At 45.9% G+C, this 24,835-nt stretch overlaps 1 protein-coding gene across 18 annotated transcripts in view; it reads left to right on the top strand.

The window, feature by feature from the left end:
* Positions 1-24,835, top strand: part of SFXN5 (sideroflexin 5) — a 131,300-nt gene that overhangs the window by 5,039 nt on the left and 101,426 nt on the right. For 7 of the 18 annotated variants that reach the window (XM_025353691.1, XM_025353688.1, XM_025353682.1 and 4 more), the window contains exon 2: positions 10,150-10,218. In XM_025353691.1, the coding sequence (XP_025209476.1) occupies positions 10,150-10,218 (69 nt within the window). Of the gene's footprint in view, positions 1-9,551; positions 9,740-9,769; positions 10,219-24,835 lie in introns of those variants that run through there. The other 11 variants (XR_003115251.1, XM_025353695.1, XM_025353692.1 and 8 more) reach the window with 5 other exon arrangements.

Genomic DNA, 24,835 nt, shown 5'->3' with positions numbered 1-24,835 from the left:
GTTACGGGTTTGGAGGTAAGAATATCACAGAGGTGAAGTGCTCTCTTTATCACATGATATTAATGGTTTTTTTTATTTGTTTAACATAACCGTGCCCTTGACACACCTAAAATCATTATTTCTTTTTTCTTTTTTTTAGAGACAGGGTTTCTGTCTATCACCCACACTGGAGTACAGTGGAACAGTAATTAATGGCTCAATGCAGCCTTGAGATCCTGGGCTCAAGCAATCCTCAGGCCTCAACCTCCAGAGTAGCTGGAACTACAGGGGTGTGCCACCATGCATGGCCACATATATATGTGTGTGTGTGTGTGTGTATGTATATGTGTGTATATATATTTTTTGTTTTCTTTTTTTTTTGTAGAGACAGGTGTTTTGCTGTTTTGCCAGGCTGGTATCAAACTCCTGGCCTCTAACGATTCTTCTGCTTCACCCTCCCAAAGTGCTGGGATTTACAGGCATGAGCCACCATGTCTCGTCCATTAATTCTTAATATCATCAAGTAACCAGTCACTATTTATATTTCCCTGATAATGACATAATTTATTTGTAGTTGGTTTGTTTGAATCAGGATCCCGTAAGTTCCACATATTATTACCTTTGGGTATCTCTTTTGTATCTTTTATTTATTTATTTTGGAGACAGAATCTCTCTCTGTCACCCAGGATGGAGTGCAGTGGCATGATGTCAGCTCACTGCAACCTCGGAGCCTCCCGGGTTCAAGTGATCCTCCTACCTCAGCCTCCTAAGTACCTGGGATTACGGGCACACGCCACCACGCCTGTCTAATTTGTGTATTTTTAGTAGAGATGGGATTTTGCCATGTTGGCCAGGCTGGTCTCAAACTTCTGACTTCAGGTGATCCACCCGCCTCGGCTTCCCAAAGTGCTGGGGTTGCAGGCGTGAGCTACTGCACCTGGCCTCTTTTGTATCTTTTAATCTGTTAGTTCTCTCTTCCTCTTTTCCCTTCCTCTTTGTTGAAGAAACCGTTGTTCGTCCCTGTAGAATTCCCCTCCTTCTCAATGTAGCTGATGGCATCTCTCTGGTAGTGGTTAGCATGTTCCTTTGTCGCTTGTTTCTCCTGTAAACTTAAAGTCTGCATTTAACCACTACCCCAACTGCCTAATAAAAGGGAGGAGATGACAGCGCAGCACCCAGGGAACCTTTGAGACCTGCTTTGCTTCCTTTCCTCTTCCTTTTCTGCTCATTTCCTCTCCTGAACTCACTGTTTTCCCTTCTGGCTCACATACCATGTTTGCCATGTTGGGGCCCCAGGACAGGAAACAAACGCACATACTTTCTCCCATTTGTGTTTCAGTCCGTCTGTAAATAAATTGTTGTCCAGGGCCAGGCACGATGGCTCATGCTTGTAATCCCAGCACTTTGGGAGGCTAAGGCGGGCAAATCACTTGATGCCAGGAGTTCGAGACCAGCCTGGCCAACATGGTGAAACCCAGTCTCTACTAAAAATACAAAAATTTAGCTGGGCGCGGTGGCAGGCGCCTGTAATCCCAGCTACTCAGGAGGCTGAAGCAGGAGAATCGCTTGAACCCGGGAGGCAGAGGTTGCAGTGAGCCGAGATTGCGCCATTGCACTCCAACCTGGGCAACAAGAACGAAACTGTCTCAAAAAAAAAAAAAAAAATTGTTGTCCAGGTACAGTGGCTCATGCCTGTAATTCCACCACTTCAAGAGGCCATGGCAGGAGGACTGCTTGAGGCCAGGAGCTTGAGACCAGCCTGGACAACATAGTGAGACCCCATGTCTACAGAAAATTGAAAAACTAGCTGGGCATGGTGGCATGGACCTGTAGTCCCAGATACTTGAAAGGCTGGGACAGGAGGATCCCATGAGCCTAGAAGTCCGAGGCTGCAGTGAGCTATGATCACACAATTGCACTCCAGCTGGACAACAAAGTGAAACCCTGTCTCAAAAAAGAAGGAAAGAAGTTTTTTTTTAACAACTTCTGGTGAGGTGTGGTGGCTCATGCTTGTAATTCCAGCACTTTGAGAGGCTGAGGTGGACAGATCGCTTGATCCCAGAAGTTTGAGACCAGTCCAGGCAACATGGCGAAATTCTGTCTCTACAAAAAATATAAAAATTGGCCAGGTGTGGTGACACATGCCTGTAGTCCCAGCTACTCCAGAGGGTGAGGTGGGAGAATCACCTGAGTCCAGGAAGTGGGGGTTGTAGTGAGCTGTGATCGTGCCGCTGCACTCCAGCCTGGGTGACAAAGTGAGACACTGTCTCAAAAATAAAACAAAAATTCGTTGCTCTTTTGGAAGTCTCACTTATCTGTTGAGATGACTGGAGGTATGAGTGTGCTGGGGACAAAGGCCTAGTAGGGCAGAGCAGGCTGGCTGCACAGGGCTCCCTCTGGGGTATGGAGAGCTTGCTGGGCAGAAAAATGCTTTCTTCACTTCAAGGTTGGGAAGTTTGTGTGGGCTGAGAGTTGGGAGGCGAGGGGAAATGTCTCATAGTTTGCTTGAAATAAAGTTCTAAAATCACAGTACCTTGCAGGTGGTTATGTATTTTAATCATTTACTTCCTATAGGCGACACAGTGAGTTTTTTTCTAATGCTGCTCCTGGGCTGGTTTGTGCAGTGGAGAAGGGGTCATCATTTCCAAGAGTCACACTGGGCAGGTTTTAAAATAGACACTGATAGCTGGAGGCCACCCCCAGAGCAATAGAATCAGAATCCCTGGGTATATGGCCTGGTTTTTTAAGTACCCAGGTGGTTCAGGGTGCAGCTGATTCAGGACTACTGGGCTGGCCCAGCCTTTCTGCTTTGGGCTGTAGATTCAGTGAGTATATTATTCCTAATCCCGAAGAGCAGTAATTTGGAGGTCTGGTGTGTGTATTTGGGGGGCGTTGTTAGCTTCTTCAGGGATCTTTGCCCTCAGCTGCTGCTCCCAAGGCCTGCTCTCACTGGGGGGCCTGCAGATGGGAGAGAGCTGGCTGGTGGAAGTGGGAAGGCAGCAGCTGCTGCAGGCCTGGGGCTCCTGCTGAGAATTAGCTGACTCACCTTTCTTGTGAAGGGAAAGAGAAGGAATCACTTGACTGACTCATTCTTCCGGTGAAGAAAAAAGGGAGGAAAAACATCCATGGATTGTGTGATTGGGTAAAGACGGGAGCTGAATTTGGGAGGGAGGGGGTAAAAGATGGGAGCCGAATTTGGGAGGGAAGCTATACATTTTATACTATTGAGAAAATAAAAAGGAACTGAGATTGTGAAAGTAAAAACCTTCCTTGCCATTCATTCATCAGGCAGGAAGGAACAGACACAGATCCAGCTGCAAAGAAACAATGTTTCTCACAAGGACCCACAGGAGCTACAAAGTATCGAACAACTTTCTTCTAGTAACCACCTCTTTCATACTCATGTCTCACTCTATAAGGTCCTAGACTGCCAAGAACTTTGCTATTTAAATCATATCATTAGGAATGAACCATCTACCTCTTGATAGGCAGGTCTAAGTCACTTTGCCTCAGAGAATGAACCCATAGCTGCAAATAAGGGGTTTCTGGTCACAACATTTCTCATTAATCTTAACTTTATAGTTTTTAAGGAAACAAGACCCTGAGTGGTTGGTCCAGACTTACGTTGACTCCTTTCCATATGGTCTTGCTTTGCGTGGAGCGTATTGAAGCACTGCTTCATTTAAATTTTACTCTATCTTCCTTAAATTATATACTAAATATTTTTCTTTGTTTGGCAAGGCACCCCATAATTCTCTGCTTTGTGCCCCTCTTTGTTGAGTAAGTCAGTAAATCTGACTTAGACTATAGGTTTGTCTCTATAGTGGGTGGGGTGGGGGTCTTAGGCCAATCTGTACCTGACATTTCCAACTCAGAATCTGTTTCTTGAATCTCAGTCCAAATGTTTGCTGAAAAATTACATCTGGAAAGCCCTTTAAGTATCGCAAACTGATATGACCAATACAGAGTTTTTATCTTCTTCCCATTTAATCAGTATGCTTCTTGCTGTCCCCATTCTGGTTAACATTCATGTCTCACTAGAAAGCAAGGCATCATCTGTGGCTGCTCTTCCTCATTTCCCCAGGTCAGCCTTGCTACTTCCAGGACCTAGCACAGTGCTGGGCACACAGTAGATCCTTGGTGGTGGGTTGAATGGTGAATGAATGAAGACACCACAGGAGTCCGGTGCAGCTTCTGATCCTAAGTTTCATGCTTTCATCTTCTTGCATATACCCTCCTCTGCTAGGTAAACTTATCCACCCCCTGGTCCCAGCTCCTCTGGGACACCTCCTTGACTTACACTAGGAAGACATAGGAAGAACTCTGTGTCCCCAGTGCACTTTGTGATGCTTCATTTAAACTCTGATCAGTGTTTTTTAGTTATTTGTTTATAGTTATTAGTCTAGCTTGATGGACTCTGAGCTCTTTGAGGGCTTGTTCATTTGGTGTCCCTTTGTGTCCGGAATTGGTGGGTTCTGGGTCTCACTGACTTCAAGAATGAAGCTGCAGACTCTCGTGGTGAGTGTTACAGTTCTTAAAGATGGTGTGTCCGGAGTTTGTTCCTTCAGACTTTCAGATGTGTCTGGAGCTTCTTCCTTCTGGTGGGTGGTTTCCCTGTCAGGAGTGAAGCTGCAGACCTTCGTGGTGAGTGATACAGCTCATAAAGGCAGAGCAGACCCAAAGTGAGCAGCAGCAAGATTTACTGCAAAGGGTGAAAAACAAAGCTTCCACAGTGTTGAAGGGGACCCTAGCGGGTTGCCACTGCTGGCTGGGGCAGCCTGCTTTTATTTGCTTATCTGGCCCCACCCACATCCTGCTGATTGGTCCATTTTACAGAGAGCTGATTGGTCCGTTTTGACAGAGTGCTGATTGGTGCATTTACAATCCTTGAGTTAGAGTCACAGAGTGCTGGTTAGCTAGATACAGAGTTAGCTAGATATAGAGTAGGAATTGGTGTATTTACAAACCTTGAGCTACACACAGAGTACTGATTGGTGTATTTACAAACCCTGAGCTAGACACAGAGTGCTGATTGGTGCATTTACAATCCTTGAGCTAGACATAGAGTGCTAGAAGGAAAAGTTCTCCAAGTCCCCACTAGGTCAGCTAGATACAGAGTGCTGATTGGTACACATATGATCCTCTGGCTAGATATAAAAGTTCTCTAAGTCCCCATCCAGTTTAGGAGCCCAGCTGGCTTCACCCAGTGGATCCTGCACTAGAGCTGCAGGTGGAGCTGCCCACCAGTCCCCAGCGGCACCTGCACTCCTCAGCCCTTGGGCTGTCCAGGGGACCGGGCGCCAGGGAGCAGGGGGCAGCCCACGTGGGGGAGGCTCCAGCCACCTGGGAGCCAACCGCAGGGGGAGGAGCTCAGACATGGCGGGCTGCAGGTCCCGAGCCCTGCGTGGCGGGGAGGCAGCTACGGCCAGGCGAGAATTTGAGTGCGGCGCCGGTGGGCCAGCACTGCTGGGGGACCTGGCACAACCTCTGCAGCTGCTGGCCCAGGTGCTAAGCCCCTCACTGCCCTGGGCCGGTGGTGCCGGCTGGCCGCTCCGTGTGCGTGGCCCACTGCGCCCGCGCCTGCTGGAACTCACGCTGGCCGGCGAGCACAGTCCCGATTCCCGCCCTTGCCTCTCCCTCCACACCTCCCAGCAAGCAGAGGGAGGCGGCTCCAGCCTCAGCCAGCCCAGAGAGGGGCTCCCACGCAGTGGCGCATTGAAGGACTCCTCAAGTGCTGCCAGAGTGGGCCGAGGCTGAGGAGGTGCTGAGAGTGAGGGCTGCTAGCACATTGTCACCTCTCACCCTGAGCCTAGCTCATTAGGCGTTTGTAGGTGTCTGTGTAGCAAATGGCGTTATCTGGGAGTCTCCCCCAGTAGCTGTGGTGGAAAGTGACACAAGAAGGCTGGCAGGACTGGGACAGGATGAAGACAGTGCGAGATCCACAGGACAAGTCAGAGGCTGAAGTTTCTGCTGGACTATCTTCAAGAAGTTGCTTCACTCAGGCCATTCTACTTCCAGGTTCTCTCCTCTGCCCGGGCTCATCCTCTTCCCTCCTTTGAACCACTAGCTGCCATACTGTTATCCTTTCCTAATCTTGCCCTCCCTTCAAAGCCCAGCCCAGCTCTACCCCACCCAGAAGCCTTGAGGCTATTGGCCACTCATCAGCCCACTCAAGGATTCCTGTGGCAGGAGACCCTTCCTTCCAGAGATGTAAGGAGACTTCGAACCAGGGAGGATAAGAAAGGAAATAGCCCATGTCCTTCAGGAGCTCATAATCAAATATAATACTTAAAATATCAGTTCATATTTTACTTTATTTTTGGAGACAGGCTCTTGCTCTGTCCCCCAGCCTGGAGTGCAGTGGCATGATCACAGCTCACTGCAACATCAAACTCCTGGTCTGAGGTGGTCCTCCTACCTCAGTCTCCTAAGTAGCTGGGACTACAGGTGGATACCACCATGCCTGGCTAATTTTTAAAATTTTTTTTAGAGGTGGGGTTTCACTGTGTTGCCCAGACTGATCTTAAACTCCAGGGCTCAAGTGATCCTATCACTTCAACCTCACAAGTAGGTGGGATTATAGGAGCAAGCCACTGTGACTGGCTTGCATTTTACTCTAAATATGTATTTTTAAATGTAATATCATTTCTGCATATTATGCATAATACTGATTTTTTTTATTTCAAAAGCAATTTAAAGATCTGGAAATATAAATCATACATAAGCCTATTACCCAGAGGCAATCTCTGTTAGCATTTTAGTGTATTTTCATCTAGCTTTTTTGAAAATATAATTTTTACCTTTTTATTTTGAAACACTTTTAGTCTTACAGAAAGGTTGCAAGAAGAATAAGGAAAACTTCCCTATTTGCCTAGATCTACCAATTTTTAACATCACATTTCCTTTATTCTCTTTGTCTACAAGTAATCATAAAGTCTGGAAAGATAGCAGATATACATGATATCATCAGGACATCTTCAATCTACATTCAATTATAGTACCTACATTTCCAGATTTTATGGCTGCCCTGTATTTTTACACATTATTTTTCTTCAACTATTTATGAATAGATTGTATTCATTCATCTCCTAATACATCAGAGTATATGTCTTTTTTTTTTTTTTTTGAGACAGGGTCTTGCTCTGTAACCCAGGCTGGAGTGCAGTGGCGCAATCTTGGCTCACTGCAACCTCCACCTCCCGGGTTCAAGCAATACTCCTGCCTCAGCCTCCCAAGTAGCTGGGATTGCACTACCACACCCAGCTAATTTTTATATTTTTAGTAGAGGCGGGGTTTCACCACATTGGCCAGGCTGGTCTTGAGCCCCTGACCTCAGGTGATCTGCCTGCCTTGGTCTCCCAAAGTGCTGGATTACAGGGTGAGCCACTGCGCCCAGCCCAGCGTATGTCTTTTAAGAACAAGGACATTCTCGGCTGGGCGTGGAGGCTCACGCCTGTAATCCCAGCACTTTGGGAGGCCGAGGTGGGCAGATCATGAGGTCGGGAGATGGAGACCATCCTGGCTAACACGGTGAAACCGCATCTCTACTAAAAATACAAAAAAAATTAGCCAGGCATAGTGTCACGGGCCTGTAGTCACAGCTACTCGGGAGGCTGAGGCAGGAGAATTGCTAACTCAGGAGGCAGAGGTTGCAGTGAGCTGAGACTGCACCACTGCACTCCAGCCTGGGAGACAGAGCAAGACTCTGTCTCGAGAAAAAAAAAAACAAAAAACAAAAAAAAAAACCAAGGACATTCTCTTATGTAACCACAGTGTGGTAATTATAGTCAGGAGATTTAACATGGATACAACACTTTTATTAACCTATGGTCCATATTCCACTTTTGTCACTTGTCTCAATAATGCTCTAGAGCATTCCCCCCCTACGCCAGGATCCAATCCCGAGTTACACAGTGCATCTAGTTGTCTCTTTAGCTTCTTTAATGTGGAACAGTCTCATTCCCACTCTTTCTTCGTCTTTATGACATTGACATATTTGATGAAAAAAACCAATTAATTTATGGAATGTCCGTCAGTGTGGGTTTGTTTTGTTTTCTCGTGATTAGATTTATTTAGTCCCTGTGGAATATTATGTGAGTGATGCTGTGGACTTCCCCGGTATCACATTTGGAAGAACACAGTGTACCACCTGCCCTTCGTTGATCCTTTTAACATGTCCCTGTCATTTTTTAGGGATAAGACTTCATTACTTTCTGGTGCAACAAAATGTACCAGTTTCATCTTGTAGCCTCCCTACCCCAGCCTTTGAATCTGCTCCTTTCCTAAGGAACCCTGGTCCCTGTTAGTGGACCAGGATCTGGATGTCATTTGGTCTTTTTGCTTTTCACTTAGTATCTGTCTAGCTCTGTTTAGCCCCTTGTTTATTGAGTTGGAATCACACTGCTTATATGCATTTCATAAAATTTTAAGCATTATTCCATGTCATGAATGTTTGAAAACATAGTTTTAAAGGCTGCATAGTATTCAGTCATATGAATGGACCAGCATTTATTTAACCATCCACCTTTGTAAATAATGCAGCAGTGAATATCCTTGGTATGTACACCTGACCAGATCTTTGAACATCTTGGATTGTTTCCTTAGACTACATTCTTAGAGGTGAAATTTTGCCAGGACAGCATTGTGAGCCTCCCTTATGTATGTCTTTAATGGGGAAATGGTCCAGGCTGTGTGGATTATAAGAGGTTAGGCAGCTGTTCCTATTAGGAATGGACTGAAGGTTGATCTGGTTTGTGAGAGACAGCACCTGGGTAGGGGCGGCATTAGGGGTTAGAGGTTGCTTCATGTAGGGTGCCATGGTGGGAGAGAATTGGAGGTGGGATGAGAACTGGTGTGTGGGGACACTTTGAGGTGACCTGGAGCCTATTGCAGGGTCTTTATTGGGAAGGGAAAGGGACAGGAATTGACTGCAGGGTCTGGTGTCCTACTAAATAAGGGGAGGGAGTCCGGGCGTGGTGGCTCACGCCTGTAATCCCAGCACTTTGGGAGGCTGAGGTGGGTGGATCACAAGGTCAGGAGATCCAGACTATTCTGTCTAACAAGATGAAACCCCGTCTCTACCAAAAATACAAAAATTATCCAGGTGTGGTGGTGGGTACCTATAGTCCCAGCTACTCAGGAGGCTGAGGCAGGAGAATGGCATGAACCTGGGAGGCGGAGCTTGCAGTGAGCCGAGATTGCACCACTACACTCCAGCCTGGGCAACAGAACGAGAATCTCCATCTCAAATAAATAAATAAATTAAATAAATAAATAAATAAATAAATAAGGGGAGGGAATGTGGAGGCTTCTGTTTCCTCCACTGTGCAAAGGATGGTGGAGAGTTGTGGGGCTCCAGGGAGGAATTTGGGGCAGAGCCCAGAGTGTAGTGAGGCATGAACCCCCAGCGATTGCAGCTTCCCCTTCATCCCCAACCTTGGCACCCTCTGTCTTCCCCTTGAGCTTGGCTTTGCCTAGCTGGCTTAGTCCCCAGGGCAGAAGGCCCAGCAGCCGGGTTGCTTGGTTTCCTTTCATTGTGCTCTAATGCCTGTGGCGCTTAGCACAAAGCCCTCCTTTTCCACAGCCCCTGCTCTGGGGCAAGGTTGGGGGAGCTGCCTCTTGTCCTGCACCTCAGCAGCTACAGGGCTCTGGATGAAGGAGGGCCTGAGGATTGTGAGCTTGGTGCTTTCAGGTTTGAGCTGCACTTGGGAACCTCCCCCTGGAGGCAGAGCTGGACCTTGGGGAGGGACCCCTGTGAGGGGCAGGCAGGACGCTCTGTCACTTCAGGTCCTGAGCAAGACAGGGAGGCTGGGAGAGGGCTGGGGCCAGGCCTCACCTTCAGCCTACATGTCCAGGGATGCTTGGGAGCTTTTAATAGGCTCAGAATAGATCTCAGGGCATTGGGAGAGAGGGGGGAAAATGGGAGGCACCTGGAAGAGCAGATGGGCCCATCCTTGAGTATCTCAGTAGTCTCTCTGAGTTGACTTTGGAAAACTCTCAGCCTCAGGAAAGCTGTCCTTAGATTTCTGAGGCCTCATTGGCATTTATCACCCACATGGGGAGTCCTGGGGACCGGGGGACCCCAATCATAAAGGGTGGGGCTCCCCAGTGTCTGGAGAAGGGTGCACAGCGGCTGATCCATTCACTCTTCTCTCTCATCCCCTTCTTCAGACATCCTTCTATGGCCGCTTCAGGCACTTTTTGGATATCATCGACCCTCGCACACTCTTTGTCACTGAGGTAAGTCATGGCTGTCACCCTCAGTGGCCTTTTGGCCTTTGTACCTTGTCATTTCAGAATATGTGGGTCATTAAGGGAGGGTGAGGATGGGAAAGTGAAGAGAATAGGGGAGGTGGGAGGTGAGAGAGGAAGGTAACAAATTCTCTCTACCTGTAGCTGTCTATTTATGTATCTATGTGTCTGTCTCTGAGTTCATACATTGTGCTGTATGCTTTTTACATTATGTCGTTTGGATCTCACAACACCCCTCCAAGATAGATATTATTGTTATTCTTTAAAACTTTAATGAAATTATTATCAAGTACATAAATTATTTGCTCATTAGAAAAGTTCAAACAGTACAAGTATGTTTAAGTAGAAAAAAAAGTATCCTTTAATCATCCTCCCTACTTAGTTCCCTCCTCTCATAGGTAACAGCTGTTAATGGCTTTAACATCAGGTTAGTAAGGCATAATTTACCTTTAAAGGTGTGCAGTTCTTTGAGTTTTGACCATCATATTCAGTCATGTATCCACCATCACAATTGTATTAGTCCGGTCTCACACTGCTATAAAGAAATTCCTGAGACTGGGTAATTAATAAAAGAAAGTGGTTTAATTGTCTCACAGTTCCTTATGGCTGGGGAGGCCTCAGGAAATGATCATGGTGGAAGGGGAAGCAGGAACTTTCTTCACAAGGTGGCAGGAGAGAGAGGAATGGAGGAGGAGCTTCTGAGCACTTATAAAACCATCAGATCTCATGCAAACTCACTATCATGAGAACACCATGAGGGAAACCATCCCCGTGATGCAATCACTTCCCACCATGTCCCTCTCTCAACATGTGGGGATTATAGGGTTTACAATTTGAGATGAGATTTGGGTGGGGACACAGAAGCAAACCTTATGGACAATCAAGATGTGAAGCATTTTCATCACCCTGACATGTTCCCTCATACCTCTTTATAATCAGTTCCTCCCTGTCTCCACCCCCTGTCAACCAATCATTTGCTTTCTGTTTCTATTGTTTTTCTGTTTCCAGAATGTCATATAAATGGAATCCTACAGTATGCAGCCTTTTGTATCTGGCTTCTTTCCCTTAACACAATGTTTTTGAGGCTGGGTGCAATGGCTCACACCTGTAATCTCATCACTTTGAGAGGCTGAGGCAGGAGGATTGCTGGAGCCCAGGAGTTCAAGACCAGCCTGGGCAACATAGTGAGACCTGTCTCTACAAAATTTTAAAAAATTAGCCGAGTGTGATGGTGCGTGCTTGTAGTCCCAGCTACTCAAGAGGCTCAGGTGGGAGGATCGCTTGAGCCTGAGAGGTTGAGGCTGCAGTGAACCATGATTGTACCACTGCACTCCAGCCTGACTAACAAAGTGAGACCCTATCTTAAAAAAAAAAAAAATGCTTTTGGGATTTATTTGTGTCATTGCATGTATTAGTAGTTAATCCCTTCTGACTGCTGAGTAGTATCCCATTGAAAGGATGTTCCAGAATTTATCCATTCACTTGTTGATAAATACCTTGATTCTTTCCAGTTTTTTGGCTATTATGAATAAAACTATATGAACATTCTTTGTGTGGATGTATGCTTTCATTTCTCTTGAAGGAATAAGAATGGGAATGCTGGATCCTATGGTAAGTGTGGTAAATGTATGTTTACTTTATCAGAAACTGCCAAACTGTTGTTCAAAGGGTTGTACAATTTATATATCCATCAGCAAATGTATGAGAGTTCCAGTTGCTCCACTACCTCACCAACACTTGCTATTGTCAAATTTAAAAATCTTTTTTTATTTCAGCCATTCTAAGAAGTATGTCTTGACAGACTTTTTTTTTGAGACAAGTTTTGCTCTTGTTGCCCAGGTTGGAGTGCAATGGTGCGATCTTGGCTCACTGCAACCTCTGCCTCCCAGGTTCAAGCGATTCTCCTGCCCCAGCCTCCCCTGTAGCTGGGATTACAGGCGTGTGCCACCATGCCCGGCTAATTTTGTATTTTTAGTAGAGATGGGGTTTCTCCATGTTGGTCAGGCTGGTCTCGAACTCTCAACCTCAGGTGATCCACCCACCTTGGCCTCCCAAAGTGCTGGGATTACAGGTGTGAGTCACGGCGCCTGGACTTGAGAGATTTTTTTTTTTTTTTGAGACAGAGTCTCACTCTTGTCCCCCAGGCTGGAGTGCGGCACGATCTCAGCTCACTGCAACCTCCACCTCCCGGGCTCAAGCGATTCTCCTGCCTCAGCCTCCCAAGTAGCTGGGATTACAGGCACCCACCACTACGCCAGGCTAATTTGACAGACGTTTTGTATATATTTACAAATGTATGTAGGAATACATGTACATATAAAATGTCAAATTTTGTTTTGTTTTGTTTGAGACAGGGTCTTGCTCTGTCACCCAGGCTGGAGTGCAGTGGCATGTTCTCAGCTCACTGCAACCTCCACCTCCCGGGTTCAAGTGATTCTCGTGACTCAGCCTCCCGAGTAGCTGGGATTACAGGCATGCACCACCATATGCGGCTAATTTTTGTATTTTAGTAGCAACTGGGTTTTACCATGTTGGCCAGGCTGGTCTCAAACTCCTGGCCTCAAGAAATCCACCCCATCAGCCTACTAAATTGCTGGGATTATAGGTGTGCGTCACCATGCCTGGCCTAAAATGTCAAATATTTATTAAGTACTATGAACAAGGCAATTTGTAAGCATTTTACATGCATTAACTTATCAGATTAACTCAAAGCAGCCCTAAGGTGTGGATGCTATTATAAGTACCAGTTTACAGATGAAGAAAAAGACAGACTGGAAGTTAAGCCTCATGCAAATGGTGCTGGCAAGTGATGGAGCCAGGGTATGAACCCGGGTACACTTGTCTCCAGACCCTTATACTCACCCCATTTGCATTCCTGTTCAAATAACTTGAGTTTAGGGAACTTGCCCAAGATTACATGGCAGAAGGCCTGAGCATTGGCCCTGGCCCTCATGTGGGCAGCACTTCACTGCACATCTTCTCTGTGCTGACATTGGCTTACTTGCTTTAAGCCCTGGAGTTGACCAGCTCTGGGAGAGAAAAGACATGATAGAAGGAGCACAAGGCTTGCTGGGCACCAGGGCCTAGAACCATCGCCCCTCATGTCCAGGGGAGCAGCCCAGTAATATGAAATGTGGGAATTACCCTGACAGGTGGTTTCCTACTGCATCTCAGAAGGACAAAGGGCATAGGTATTTTATTAGCTGACCTGGGCTCTGTCTGGATTCTCCTAAGAAGTGATCAAGGAATAATCAGTGCAATTACATAAAAAGTTGGAAGAGCACAAAACTAGAGAAACTACTTATCTAGCCCACCTAATGTATGATTCTAGAAAGTTCCAGAACTGTGCAAAACAAGACACATTTGCAGTCCTAAAATCTGAACAGAAATGCCATGTATTTGGTGGAGGAGTCAGCCGAGATGTAAAGGATAGACGTGCTAATGGTAGACTTCAAGGCACATTGAGACATGGTAGAGGGAGACGGGGGAAGCAGGGAGGTATTTCATTGCTTCCCAGGTTACCATGAACAGGCAGGGGTTTTGGTGATGGATGAGCAGCTACAGGACGGCATGCTACCTGTGCCAGGAGGGCCCCCCATCCCTTTTCCCAGTCCCTCCTCCTCCCATTCTCAGACCATTTCATTTCACTACTCTCCTCCTTGTACTGCAATTTTATTCTTCAACTCTTGCATTTTGAAAGACCCCAACATTCTTTTACATCACTAAATCATTTTTGACCCGTTTCTCCTATGAGTAAATTTTTAAAATTTCGTACCTGAAAAAAACTATTAAATGTCAAAGCAACTTAAATATTTACTGACTAGAAAATAATGAAGGCAACTCCAATTTTAGAATATTTTCAAATTTCAATGTTCCTTTACCTCATCAGAGATTCAGATAGACTTTTTAGAAAGATCTGCACCTCTCCTTCGCACTGTATCCCCGTTAGGGATTGTTTCCAGGCTATGTACTGGCCTTTTTAAAAGCTTCTGCCAACAGAAGATCTTCTAGCCTTAAAAAGTCTGGAAGGGCCCTGAATGGGACCTCTAGGCTAGCAAGATAGTGGCCACACCCCTCATTGGCTCTAGCCTAGGCAGGTTGTTTAGCGAGGTCATCTCCATCAATGCAATGGGAAATTAGAGGCCTCTGAGTCCCTCCCATGAGTTGTGGGGCACTGGGAGGGCCAGGTTCCCCCTCAATGCTGGAGTCAGTCCACAGACCATGGCTTATAAATACTGTTTTCCTCCCAGGGCCCTTGGCTGGTGCCCTGGGAGGGAATGTGGGGTGGTTGCTGCTTAGCTGGAGGAAATTTGGAGGAGCCCATTTGTCTGTGATGATGGGAGAGCGGTAGAGGTCATGAGGACTTGAGGAGGTGGCTCTGGAAGCTGGAGGGTCCAGAAGTAGAAAGATCCTAGGTAGCTTGAGCCATCTGGTGACCTGGTTCTGAGGGACGTTAGCTGAACCAATGGAGAAACTCCTCTTGAGGGAATTTTGCAGGTACTTCTTTGTAGTTTATAACTGACCATGCTCTAAAAAGATCCCAACCCTTGTATGTGTAATAAGGCAGAGGAAATTTTATTCACTGTAATTTTTCTTAGGAAGAAGGCTGTCTTTGTTCTAAGAATGCCTAACAAAGCTTCAGGGGAGGAGGTTGCTGTGCTTCACAGAGGAGAAGAATGGTGCATTTTGATCCTAAATGGAGAAAGGAGAGGGAAGGAAGAGGAGGAAAAAAACAGTGGGAAGGAGACCATAATACTGGGATGAGCTGAAAGACCAATAAAGAGATGCCGCAGTGAGGTGTGGCTGGGGGCTCTTTTGAGATGAGTGATGCTGACTGTGTTTGTGAGAACTGTGAATTTGCACTGTTACTCCTTCTACCATAATTCCTGGGAAGCTGTCAGCAAAATATGCCTGGTTTGTGAAATCTCTGCAAGAGATTATTTGGGGGATTTTTTTTTTTTTTTTTTTTTTTGAGGCAGAGTCTCACTCTGTTGCCCAGGCTGGAGTGCAATGGCATCTTGGCTCACTGCAGCCTCTGCCTCCTGGGCTCAAGCACTTCTCATGCTTCAGCCTCCTGAGTAGCTGGGACTACAAGTGCATGCCACCATGCTTGGATAATTTTTGTATTTTTGTAGAGACGGGGTTTTGCCTTTGGCCAGGCTGGTCTTGAACTCCTGACCTCAAGTGATCCACCCGCCTTGGCCTCCCATAGTGCTGGGATTAACAGGGATGAGCCACAGTGCTTGGCCATTTGGGGGAATCTTGAAGGGCTGTGAGTCTCCTTGCCAGGGTGCAGTGTGTACAGAATTATTTTCAATGAAGGAAACCACTGGGAGCTTGCAGAAGCAAAAGGGAGAAATCTTTGGCTTTCTCTGTAGGCCAGGGAATTAGATCTAGATCTCTTAAGGGCAAGGCTGTATGACATCTGAATTATGGACCAAAGATGGAAGGCATTTGCTATCCTGAATTCAATAATTACTTAAGGAAAGGAATGGCTGACAGATTATCATCATGAAGGGCACAGAAAACTAACTGAAATAGTATTAATAACAACAATTGAATACTAGAACTCCTGTCATAATCTGAAACTATTTGGGGTGTATTATAGGATAGAATAAATAATTATACTGACGTGGAAAACCAGTATTTTCACCGTGGGAGATCAGAGATACAAATATAGAGTAGGGGAAAAGACAGAACTATGTGATGTTGTATTTTAATTGGAAGTACCAATATGCACTCATCACACACACACGCACACACATACACTGTCTCTCTCTCTCTCTCTCTTAATATTTTCTAATTTTCTGGCTCTGTTTTCTGAAAGGGCCTAGAACTTATGACACCACAGTAACTATGAACACACTTAGCACCCAGATCTTGGTTTCTGCATACCGCTACCCACAAAAAGGAATGAGGGCTTCTTAAATAAATGGTGGATTCCAGGTCTGAGGCTGCAAGTGTTGCTACAGAAAGCAAGGAAGTGCTCAAAGAATGATGGAGACACAGGAACTGGCTTAAAAGGAAATCCATTGGCTGCATTTGGGCAATTTGAGCATTAAGAAAAACAGCAATGGATTGTAACACATTAAATTAAAAAAAAAAAAAAATCTGTGAGTGCATAAGCTATGGTTTGAATGTGTCCACTCCATACTTAATGGTGAATGTGATAGTATTAAGAGGGGGGGCTTTTACGCAACGGTTAGGCTATGACTGGGGTTAAGACCTTTATAAAAAAGGCCTCCCACAGCTGCTAGGGTCTCTTGCCCTTCTGCCTTCTTCTCTGTGAAGACATAATATTTCTCCCCTCTGAAGGATACAGACCTCACCAGACACTGAATGCTCGTTCTTTGATCTTGGACTTCCAGCCTCCAGAGCTGTGAGAAATACATTTCTGTTCTTTATAAATTATCCGCCTGTGGTATTCTGTTATAGCAGCACAGACGGACTACAACAGAAATTGATACCACAGAAGTGGGGTGTTGCTATAACAAATAACTAAAAATGTGGAAGCAGCTCTGGAGCTTGGTAAAGGGTAGAGGCTGGAATGGTTTTGAAATGAGTGCTGGAAGGCTGGGGGTGGTGGCTCACGCCTGTAATCCCAGCACTTTGCGAGGCCGAGGCAGGTGGATCACAAGGTCAGGAGTTCGAGACCAGCCTGGCCAAGATGGTGAAACCCCGTCTCTACTAAAAATACAAAAATTAGCCTGGCGTGGTGGCGGGCACCTGTAATCCCAGCTACTCGGGAGGCTGAGGCAGAGAGTTGCTTGAACCCGGGAGGCAGAGGTTGCAGTGAGCCAAGATTGCACCACTGCACTCCAGCCTGGGTAGCAGAGCAAGACTCCATCTCAAAAAAAAAAAAAAAAATCAAAATAAAAAGTGCTGGAAAAAGTCTCATTGCCATGAACAGAGCATTAAAGGCGATTCAGGTGAGGGCTAAGAAGAGAAGAGCCGTAGGGAAAGCCTCCTTCCTTTTAGAAGTAACTTACGGAATAGTGACAGTGAAGACCCTTCTGATAAGGCGTGAGACAGAAATGAGGAACAAGATATTGGAAACGGGGGAAAGGCCATTCTTACTACAGTGACAAAGAACTTGGCTAAATTATGCCTATGTCCGAGGACTTCGTGGAAGGCAGGACTTGAGAGCAATGAACTAGGATATATGGCAGAAGAAATCTCTAAGCAGCAAAGCATTCAGGATGCTTCATGGCTTCTCTTAACTGCTTATAGTAAAATGTAAGAAGAGCGAAACAATTCAGAGATAGAATTTATAATGAAAAAGGAAGCAGAACGTACATATTTGGAAAATTCTCAGCCTGGCCATGTAAAGAATAAAAAATTATGTTTAGGAGAAAAAACCAGCAGTGTGGCCAAGTGACCATTTGATAAGGAGATTAGTATGGCTAGAAGGAAGCCAGGTGCTATTCACTAAGACAATGGGAGAATGACCCCCGAAGGCATTTCAGATCTTTGAGGTTGCCACATCCATCACAGACCCAGAGTGCCAAGGCCTTAGGGGCAGAAGTTTCTAAGGAGGGGTGCAGAGTGTCTGTGGGACTTCAGGGCTCACTGCCCCTTGTGTCTGCCCACTGTATTCTGGCACATTGCTTCTCAGCCACCCCAGCTGTGGCTCAGGCAGACCCAGGTGCAACTTGGGCCACTGCTCCAGAGGGCACAAGCGTAAGCCTTGGCAGCGTCCATGTGGTGCTAACTCTGCAGGTGTGTGTGTGAGCTGTGGCTGCAGCGCTACCTCCACCCAGATTTCAAAGGATGTTGCAGACAGCCTTGAGGCCCAGGCAGAGAGTTGTGCAGGGGTGGAGCCACTGCAGTTTCCACTGGGGCAATGCTTAGTGGCATTGTGGGGATAGGGCTGTCTCTGCAACCCCGGAGCAATAGAGCCACCAGCATGCAGCACCAGCCTGGGAAAGCCGCAGGAATGCAACCTCAGTGTGTGAGAGCTGAAGTGTGGCTGTCTGGCAAAACCATGGGGTTGGGGCTGTCCAAGGCCTTGGGGGCCCAACTCCTGCCCCAGTGTGTCTGGTAAGGCAGGACTTGGAATCAAAGATGATTTTCAAGATCGAATGTTGTGTGCCCTGTTGGATTTTAGATTTACCAAGGACCTGGTACTCCTTTTTATTTTTATTTTCATATTTCTCCCTTTTGGAAGATAAATATTCGTCTTGTACCTGTCCCACCATTGTACTTTGGAAGCATGTACCTTGTTTGAGTCTACAGGCTCACAGCTGGAGGGAAATTGGCCTCAGGATGAAGCACACCTTTGGGTCTCATCCATATCTAATTTAGAAGAATCTAGAAGAGACTCTGGACTTTAGACTTTCGAGTTGCTGCTGGAATGACTGACTTTTGAGGCTACTGAGATGGAATGAATATATGTGAGAAGGACATAAATTTTTGGGGGGCACGGTAAGATGCTATGGCTGAAATATGTCCCATACAAAATTCAGGTGTTGAAACTTAATGCCAAATGTGATAGTATTAAGAGGTGGGATCTTTAAGAGGCAGTTAGGCCATGAGGGTCCCTCCCTCATGAATGGAATTAAGGCCCTCGTAAAAGAGGCCTGGCCAGGTGTGGTGGCTTACAGCTGTAATCCCAACACTTTGGGAGGCCAAGGCTCAAGAATCACTTGAGTGCAGGAGTTTGAGCTAAATTTTTTGAAAAATTAGCTGGGTGTGGTGGCATGCACCCGTAGTCCCAGCTACTGAAATCGGTTGAGCCTGGAAAGTTGAGGTTGCAGTGAACTGTGATCACACCACTGCACTCCAGTCTGGGTGACAGAGCAAGATCCTGTCTCAAAAAATAAAAGAGGCTTCACACAGGGTTTGGCCCTCTTGCTGTTCTGTCATGATGAGGAACAGCCTTCCTCCCTTAAGAAAAATGCTGCCCTCACCAGATACCAAATGCTGGTTCTTGATCTTGGACTTCCAGCTTCCAGAACTGTGAGAAATAAATTTCTGTTCTTTATAAATTATCTAGTCTGTGGCATTCTGTTATAGCAGCACAGATAGTCTAAGATAACATAGTAAAACTAAAAATGTGGATGAGGAAACTGTTCTTTTTACCTTTAGTAACTCTCAGTGAAGTAACTGATTCTGTCCCAGATCATTAATAAATACTATTTCCAAAGAGTAAAATGTTATTGGGAAACCAAATGCTCATTTGCTTTCAAAGTATCACCCTGCGAATTACTTAGCGATTACAAAGGAGAAAGGGTACCTTTATAATGGAGAACCTTAAAATGTCTTTCATTTAGAAATCTTGCTTCCACAAATTTATCCAAAGGAATTAAGTACAGTGAGATTTATATACAAGGATATTAATTGCAATGTTATTTATAATGGTGGACACCTTTTATCAAGATGACCAAACTTAGCATCCCTAACAATTGAAAACAAACTGACATTGTGTGTTTCCTGATGTGATGTGATTCTGGTAGTAATTCCTAAATACTGGAAGACATAGAAAAGTCTAAAGAAAACAAAAAACTGTTTATCATCCAACCTGCTAGAAATAATCAACATTAACATTTTGGTGCATGTATATGTACAATATTGGGATGACTGGCCGGGTGCAGTGGCTCACACCTATAATCCCAGTACTTTGGAAGGCTGAAGCAGCTGGATCACCTGAGGTCAGGAGTTTGAGATCAGCCTGGGCAACATGGTGAAACCCTCTCTCTACTAAAAATACAAAAATTAGCTGGGTGTGTTGGCACATGCCTGTAATCCCAGCTACTCAGGAGGCTGAGGCACGAGAATTTTGAACCTGGGAGGTGGAGGTTGCAGGGAGCTGAGATCACATCACTGCACTCCAGCCTGGGTGACAGACACTCTGTCTCAAAAACAAACAAAAAAAACAAAAAAATAGATATGACTGATATAATATGTATATATCTATATCTCTATATAAATATAGGGAATCATATGCACATATGCATGATATGTGTACATACATGATACATAGATGTCATACATGATTATATAGCAATGGATATCCATGGTATGCATGATGCCTAGAGTATATACTTTTATCTATGAATATGTGAGCATTTTTTCATGTCATGAAATGTTTCAAAATGTGTTTAACTGCATAATAATTCATCACATGGTTATTGTATAACTTAATTATTTACTCTTGTTGACCATTTAGGTGGTTTCAAGTCTTTTTCATAAATAATATTGCAGTAAATATCCTCATACAAAAATCTCACTGTACTTCCTTTAATTCCTTTGGATAAATTTCTAGAAGTGGAATATCCAGATGAAAGACTTTAGATAAATATTTCCAAATTTACTGTATTAGTTTGTTCTCATGCTGCTAATAGAGACATACTCTTGAGTCTAGGTAATTATAAAGGAAAGAGGTTTAATGAACACATAGTTCCACATGGCTGGGGAGGCCTCACAGTCATGGTGGAAGGTGAAGGAGGAGCAAAGTCACGTCTTACATGGCGGCAGGCAAGAGAGCTTGTGCAGGGGGACTCTCATTTATAAAACCATCAGATCTTGTGAGACTTATTCACTACCATGAGAACAGTATGGGGGAAATTGCCCCATAATTCAATTATTTCCATCTGGCCCTGCCCTTGACATGGGGGGATTATTATAATTTAGGGTGAGATTTTGGTGGAGACACAGCCAAACCATATCATTGTCCTGCAAATTATACCAACCTGTACCAAGATTTTATATACATATGTATATATGTATACACACACACACACACACATATATCTATATATATATTTTTTGAGATGGAGTCTCGCTGTGTCGCCTAGGCCGGAGTGCAGTTGTGCAATCTTGGCTCACTGCGTCCTCCGCCTCCCAGGTTCTAGCAATTCTCTGCCTCAGCCTCCTGAGTAGCTGGGATTACAGGTGCCTGCCACCACATCTGGCTAATTTTTGTATTTTTAGCAGAGATGGGGTTTCACCATCTTGGCCAGGCTAGTCTTGAACTCCTGACCTGGTGATCCATCCGCCTTGGTCTTCCAAAGTGTTGCGATTACAGGCGTGAGTCACGCCTGTCCCAAGATTTTATATTTATACTCCCAATAGCAGCAAGTGAGGATGTTCATTTAAATGAATTGTAGAAAAAAAAAAAAGGAAAAAATAACCAAACAGAAAAAAGAAAAAATGTAGTTTAGACAGCGCTGGATAGTGTAACTTTAAAATCTTTAAAGGAATTTTTAAATTTAAAACATCCCCATACCCTTATATTGTCAGTACCCTTATATACTTTAAGTTCTTGTCCATCTGCTTACATTTTGGCAATTATGACATTGAACATAAACTTTTTTTATTCTTTTCATTTCGAAGTCTTTATAACTTTAAAAATAATTTTTGGGGTGCAGTGGCAGTGATCATGGTTCACTGCAGCCTTAGCCTCCCAGGCTTGAGATCCTCCCACCTCAGCCTTACAAGTAGCTGGGACTATACCAAGTCTTTATTATTTTTAAAAATCAAGTTTTGTGGCATAAATAGCCATCCTATTAAACCATTAGACTTATTGGTGTAACAGATAGGTTGTTTCCTATCTTCCTGGACAAAATAGTCTTAGACATACTACCTTTTTTTTTTTTCCCCCGAGACGGAGTCTTGCTCTATTGCCCAGGCTGGAGTACAGTGGCATGATCTCGGTTCACTGTAGCCTCCACCTCCCAGGTTCAGGCGACTCTCCTGCCTGAGCCTCCCGAGCAGCTGGGACTACAGGTGTGTGCCACCATGCCCAGCTAATTTTTGTATTTTTAGTAGAGATGAGGTTTCACCATGTTGGCCAGGCTGGTCTCGAACTCCTGACCTCAAGTGATCTGCCTGCCTCAACTTCCCAAAGTGCTCGGATTACAGGCATGAGCCACTGCACCCAGCCAACATATCACTTAGTTTTTGCTAAGTTTGCGTTTTAGAGTAAATTCCAAGAGTTGAGTAGCCAGGCTGGAAGCCATGGTTGTTTTTAAAGTTCTTGGAATAGGTGGATCAGTTTCTTTCCTGTCATGCTGCTGGAACTGCATCAGTTTACCTCACTCAGCCTCCTAAGGTGACTAGAGGTCAGGACAGGGAAAGCCACATGTCCCTGGTTCCCCTTCTTTGGGCCTCTCATAGGGTGGGTTCCTGGCTGATGGGAGCCAAGGACCCATCGCAGCACAGACAGCTAGAACTCTGGGAGTTCCAGGACTGCTGGGTGGGAACATGGAGTTGGGGATGGCTGAGGGAAGACAAGAGGAAGGCTTGGGACTTTGCCTGCACGTAACCATTACCTTTGGCCTCCAGGACCCACTGCTTGGAGGTGACTCTAGTAATGGTCAAGCCGTGGTAAGGATGCATGGCCCTGCCCTCAGCAGTGCAAGATTGGCCTGGTGAGAACAGTCAGCTACTGAACCATCAAGACATGGTGGAACATAACCTCCCTGCCATCCTGCATGCCCCACTGCCAGTTCATCCCTCCCCACCCCCACCACAGTCTTTTAGTTCTATAACCATTGGAGCTCCCAAACTCTCTGCTTTGCCTGAAATGGCCCATGTTTCAGCTGTACCTGCTTCCTCTAAGCATGTTTGTTTTTTCTGTGTTAGGCTGGACTCAGCTTTGAGAGTAAAAGAGGCCATTTCTTTTTTTGCTTGGGGTGCCCTGCCTCAGAGGCCATCAGTTCTAGGGGGCTTTGGGCATTGCTGAGGTTTCTTTGGGAGATGGTTGCTGGCATGAGTCCAGCAGGTTCTTCTGTGTGGATGTCTCATGGAAATGGCTCGGAACTAGAGTTGAGGTTTCCTGGGATTTCTAGGTGTCACTCACCCACTCTGTGATCTTGGGCAAGGAAGTACCCTTCCCTCTTGGCCCCAGTTTTCTCAGAGAGGGGGTGGTCCCCATGTTTCTAGGGTGTGCACATACAGAGGGGTAATCTTATCCACATGCCATGTGAACAGGGCATGGTCTCTCCAAGAAAAGATGAGTTTTGCTTCCGATGACTCTTCCTCAGCTTTCCTTTTTGTGCCTCTTTTTCTTCCTTGTCCCTCTGTCCCCATTCCCCTCCATTGGGGTATCCTGCCCTCTTCCCACCCTTTCCCCTCAGGCGGGGCCTTGAGGCAGGACCCCTGGGGCCAGGATTCTCCTCTGTTCAAATTCTGTGCTGCTGGAGCTGACCTCCTGGGTGCAGACCCCTCCAGAGGGATCTTCTGGAGACCACGCCCCTCTCAAATACATGGGGGGACTCTCATGGTGACACTTGCTGGCAGGCTGGCGCTGGAGTAGCGTTTGGGAAGCAGCAGCCTGAGCTGTGTCCTCCCACTAATCCCAGCCGGGGCCCCTCACAGTCTTTGTGTTCAGGAGCTGGTGCCTGTTTGTTCCTGGTTGAAAAGACTTCCTGCAGAGTTCACCCCGCCACCAATCTCCCAGCTTTCCCCACCCCTCAAGTACCCAGGTCCTTCTGCTGAGCCTCACAGTCCAGGGGCGTGTGAAGGGTTTGAACAGGGAGACTCTCCTCCCATTTCCCAAGTGTCTGTGATATTGGCCCTTTCTCTGAAGCAGGGACACCAGCCCCCAGAACAGCCAGGCCTCAGGGCCCTGTCCAGACAGGTGGCCTGGGGCCTTGCCTGTCCCACAGGCCTGGAGCTCCAGCCCCTCAGCCTTTGACAGAAGTTTCATAAGGTCCAAGGCCAGCCTGTAGCTCTCAGAGGTAGGTTCCAGCTTCCTTCAGTCCTGGGCCCTCAGATTTGTCTGCAGGAACCTTGGATCTCGTTCTCTCTCAACCCATGCCCTTTGCCAAGATCAGGGCTCTTTGGAATTTATTCTTTTGGCGGGAGGGCTCCCTTTGATGACTGTGTCAAGTAAGATGGAATCTGGCCAGGTTGTTATAGGAACTCAGGAGAATCCCTGGAGTGGGAAAAATAATGAGAACACGGGGCCATTCACCATTCAGCGTTGGAAAGTAGAGCATTCATTGTCCAGGTCCGGAGGGGCAGGCTTAGGGGTGGGGGCCTCGCTGCATCACTAGGAGGCTTTGGTGGTATTGAGGGGGTGTGTGGTGGGGTGTGCAGAGTGAGGGTCTGACTAAACTTGGTTCAAATACTAAATCACCCACTTACTATTTGTGTGACCTTAAGCAAGTTAAAACAAATAACACAATCCAATTTTGTTGATTAAATGTATTATGTCTAGAAGGAAAATCATCCTCACTTTTGGAGTTGTTATCTTAGGGATATGTTTACAGATTTAAGATTACTTTTTGTACTTTTCCACTTTTTTTCCTGATATTTTCTTTAAACAGCATGAATTACTTGTACAATGGGGGGAAAAAAAAAACCACCCACAAAGCTATCTCCACTTTGGAAATGAACAGTATCCAGGAAGGGGCTCTTTAGAATCTAGGAGCTGCTAGACCCTTCCATATTTGGAAGGGGAGGGACAGTACTTTTCAGACTTCAGGCCATTCCAAGTAAGAAAAGTGTTCCTGGCCCCCTGGCTGCCTACGCTTCTGTCTTGGGCCAGGCCTGGTTTAGACCAGTGCTGGCCACCACAGCGTTTCACATGTGGGTGCTTCACATGCAGGCCTGTGGGGTCGAGGGTGGCCTCGCTGGTTTGTCTGTGTTGGCAGTTATT

This window comes from Theropithecus gelada, chromosome 13, assembly GCF_003255815.1.
Source record: "Theropithecus gelada isolate Dixy chromosome 13, Tgel_1.0, whole genome shotgun sequence".
In the NCBI taxonomy this organism is placed as follows: Eukaryota; Metazoa; Chordata; class Mammalia; order Primates; family Cercopithecidae; genus Theropithecus; species Theropithecus gelada.
Note: the sequence above shows the minus strand (reverse complement) of the source record. Positions and strands in the feature narration are given on the sequence as shown.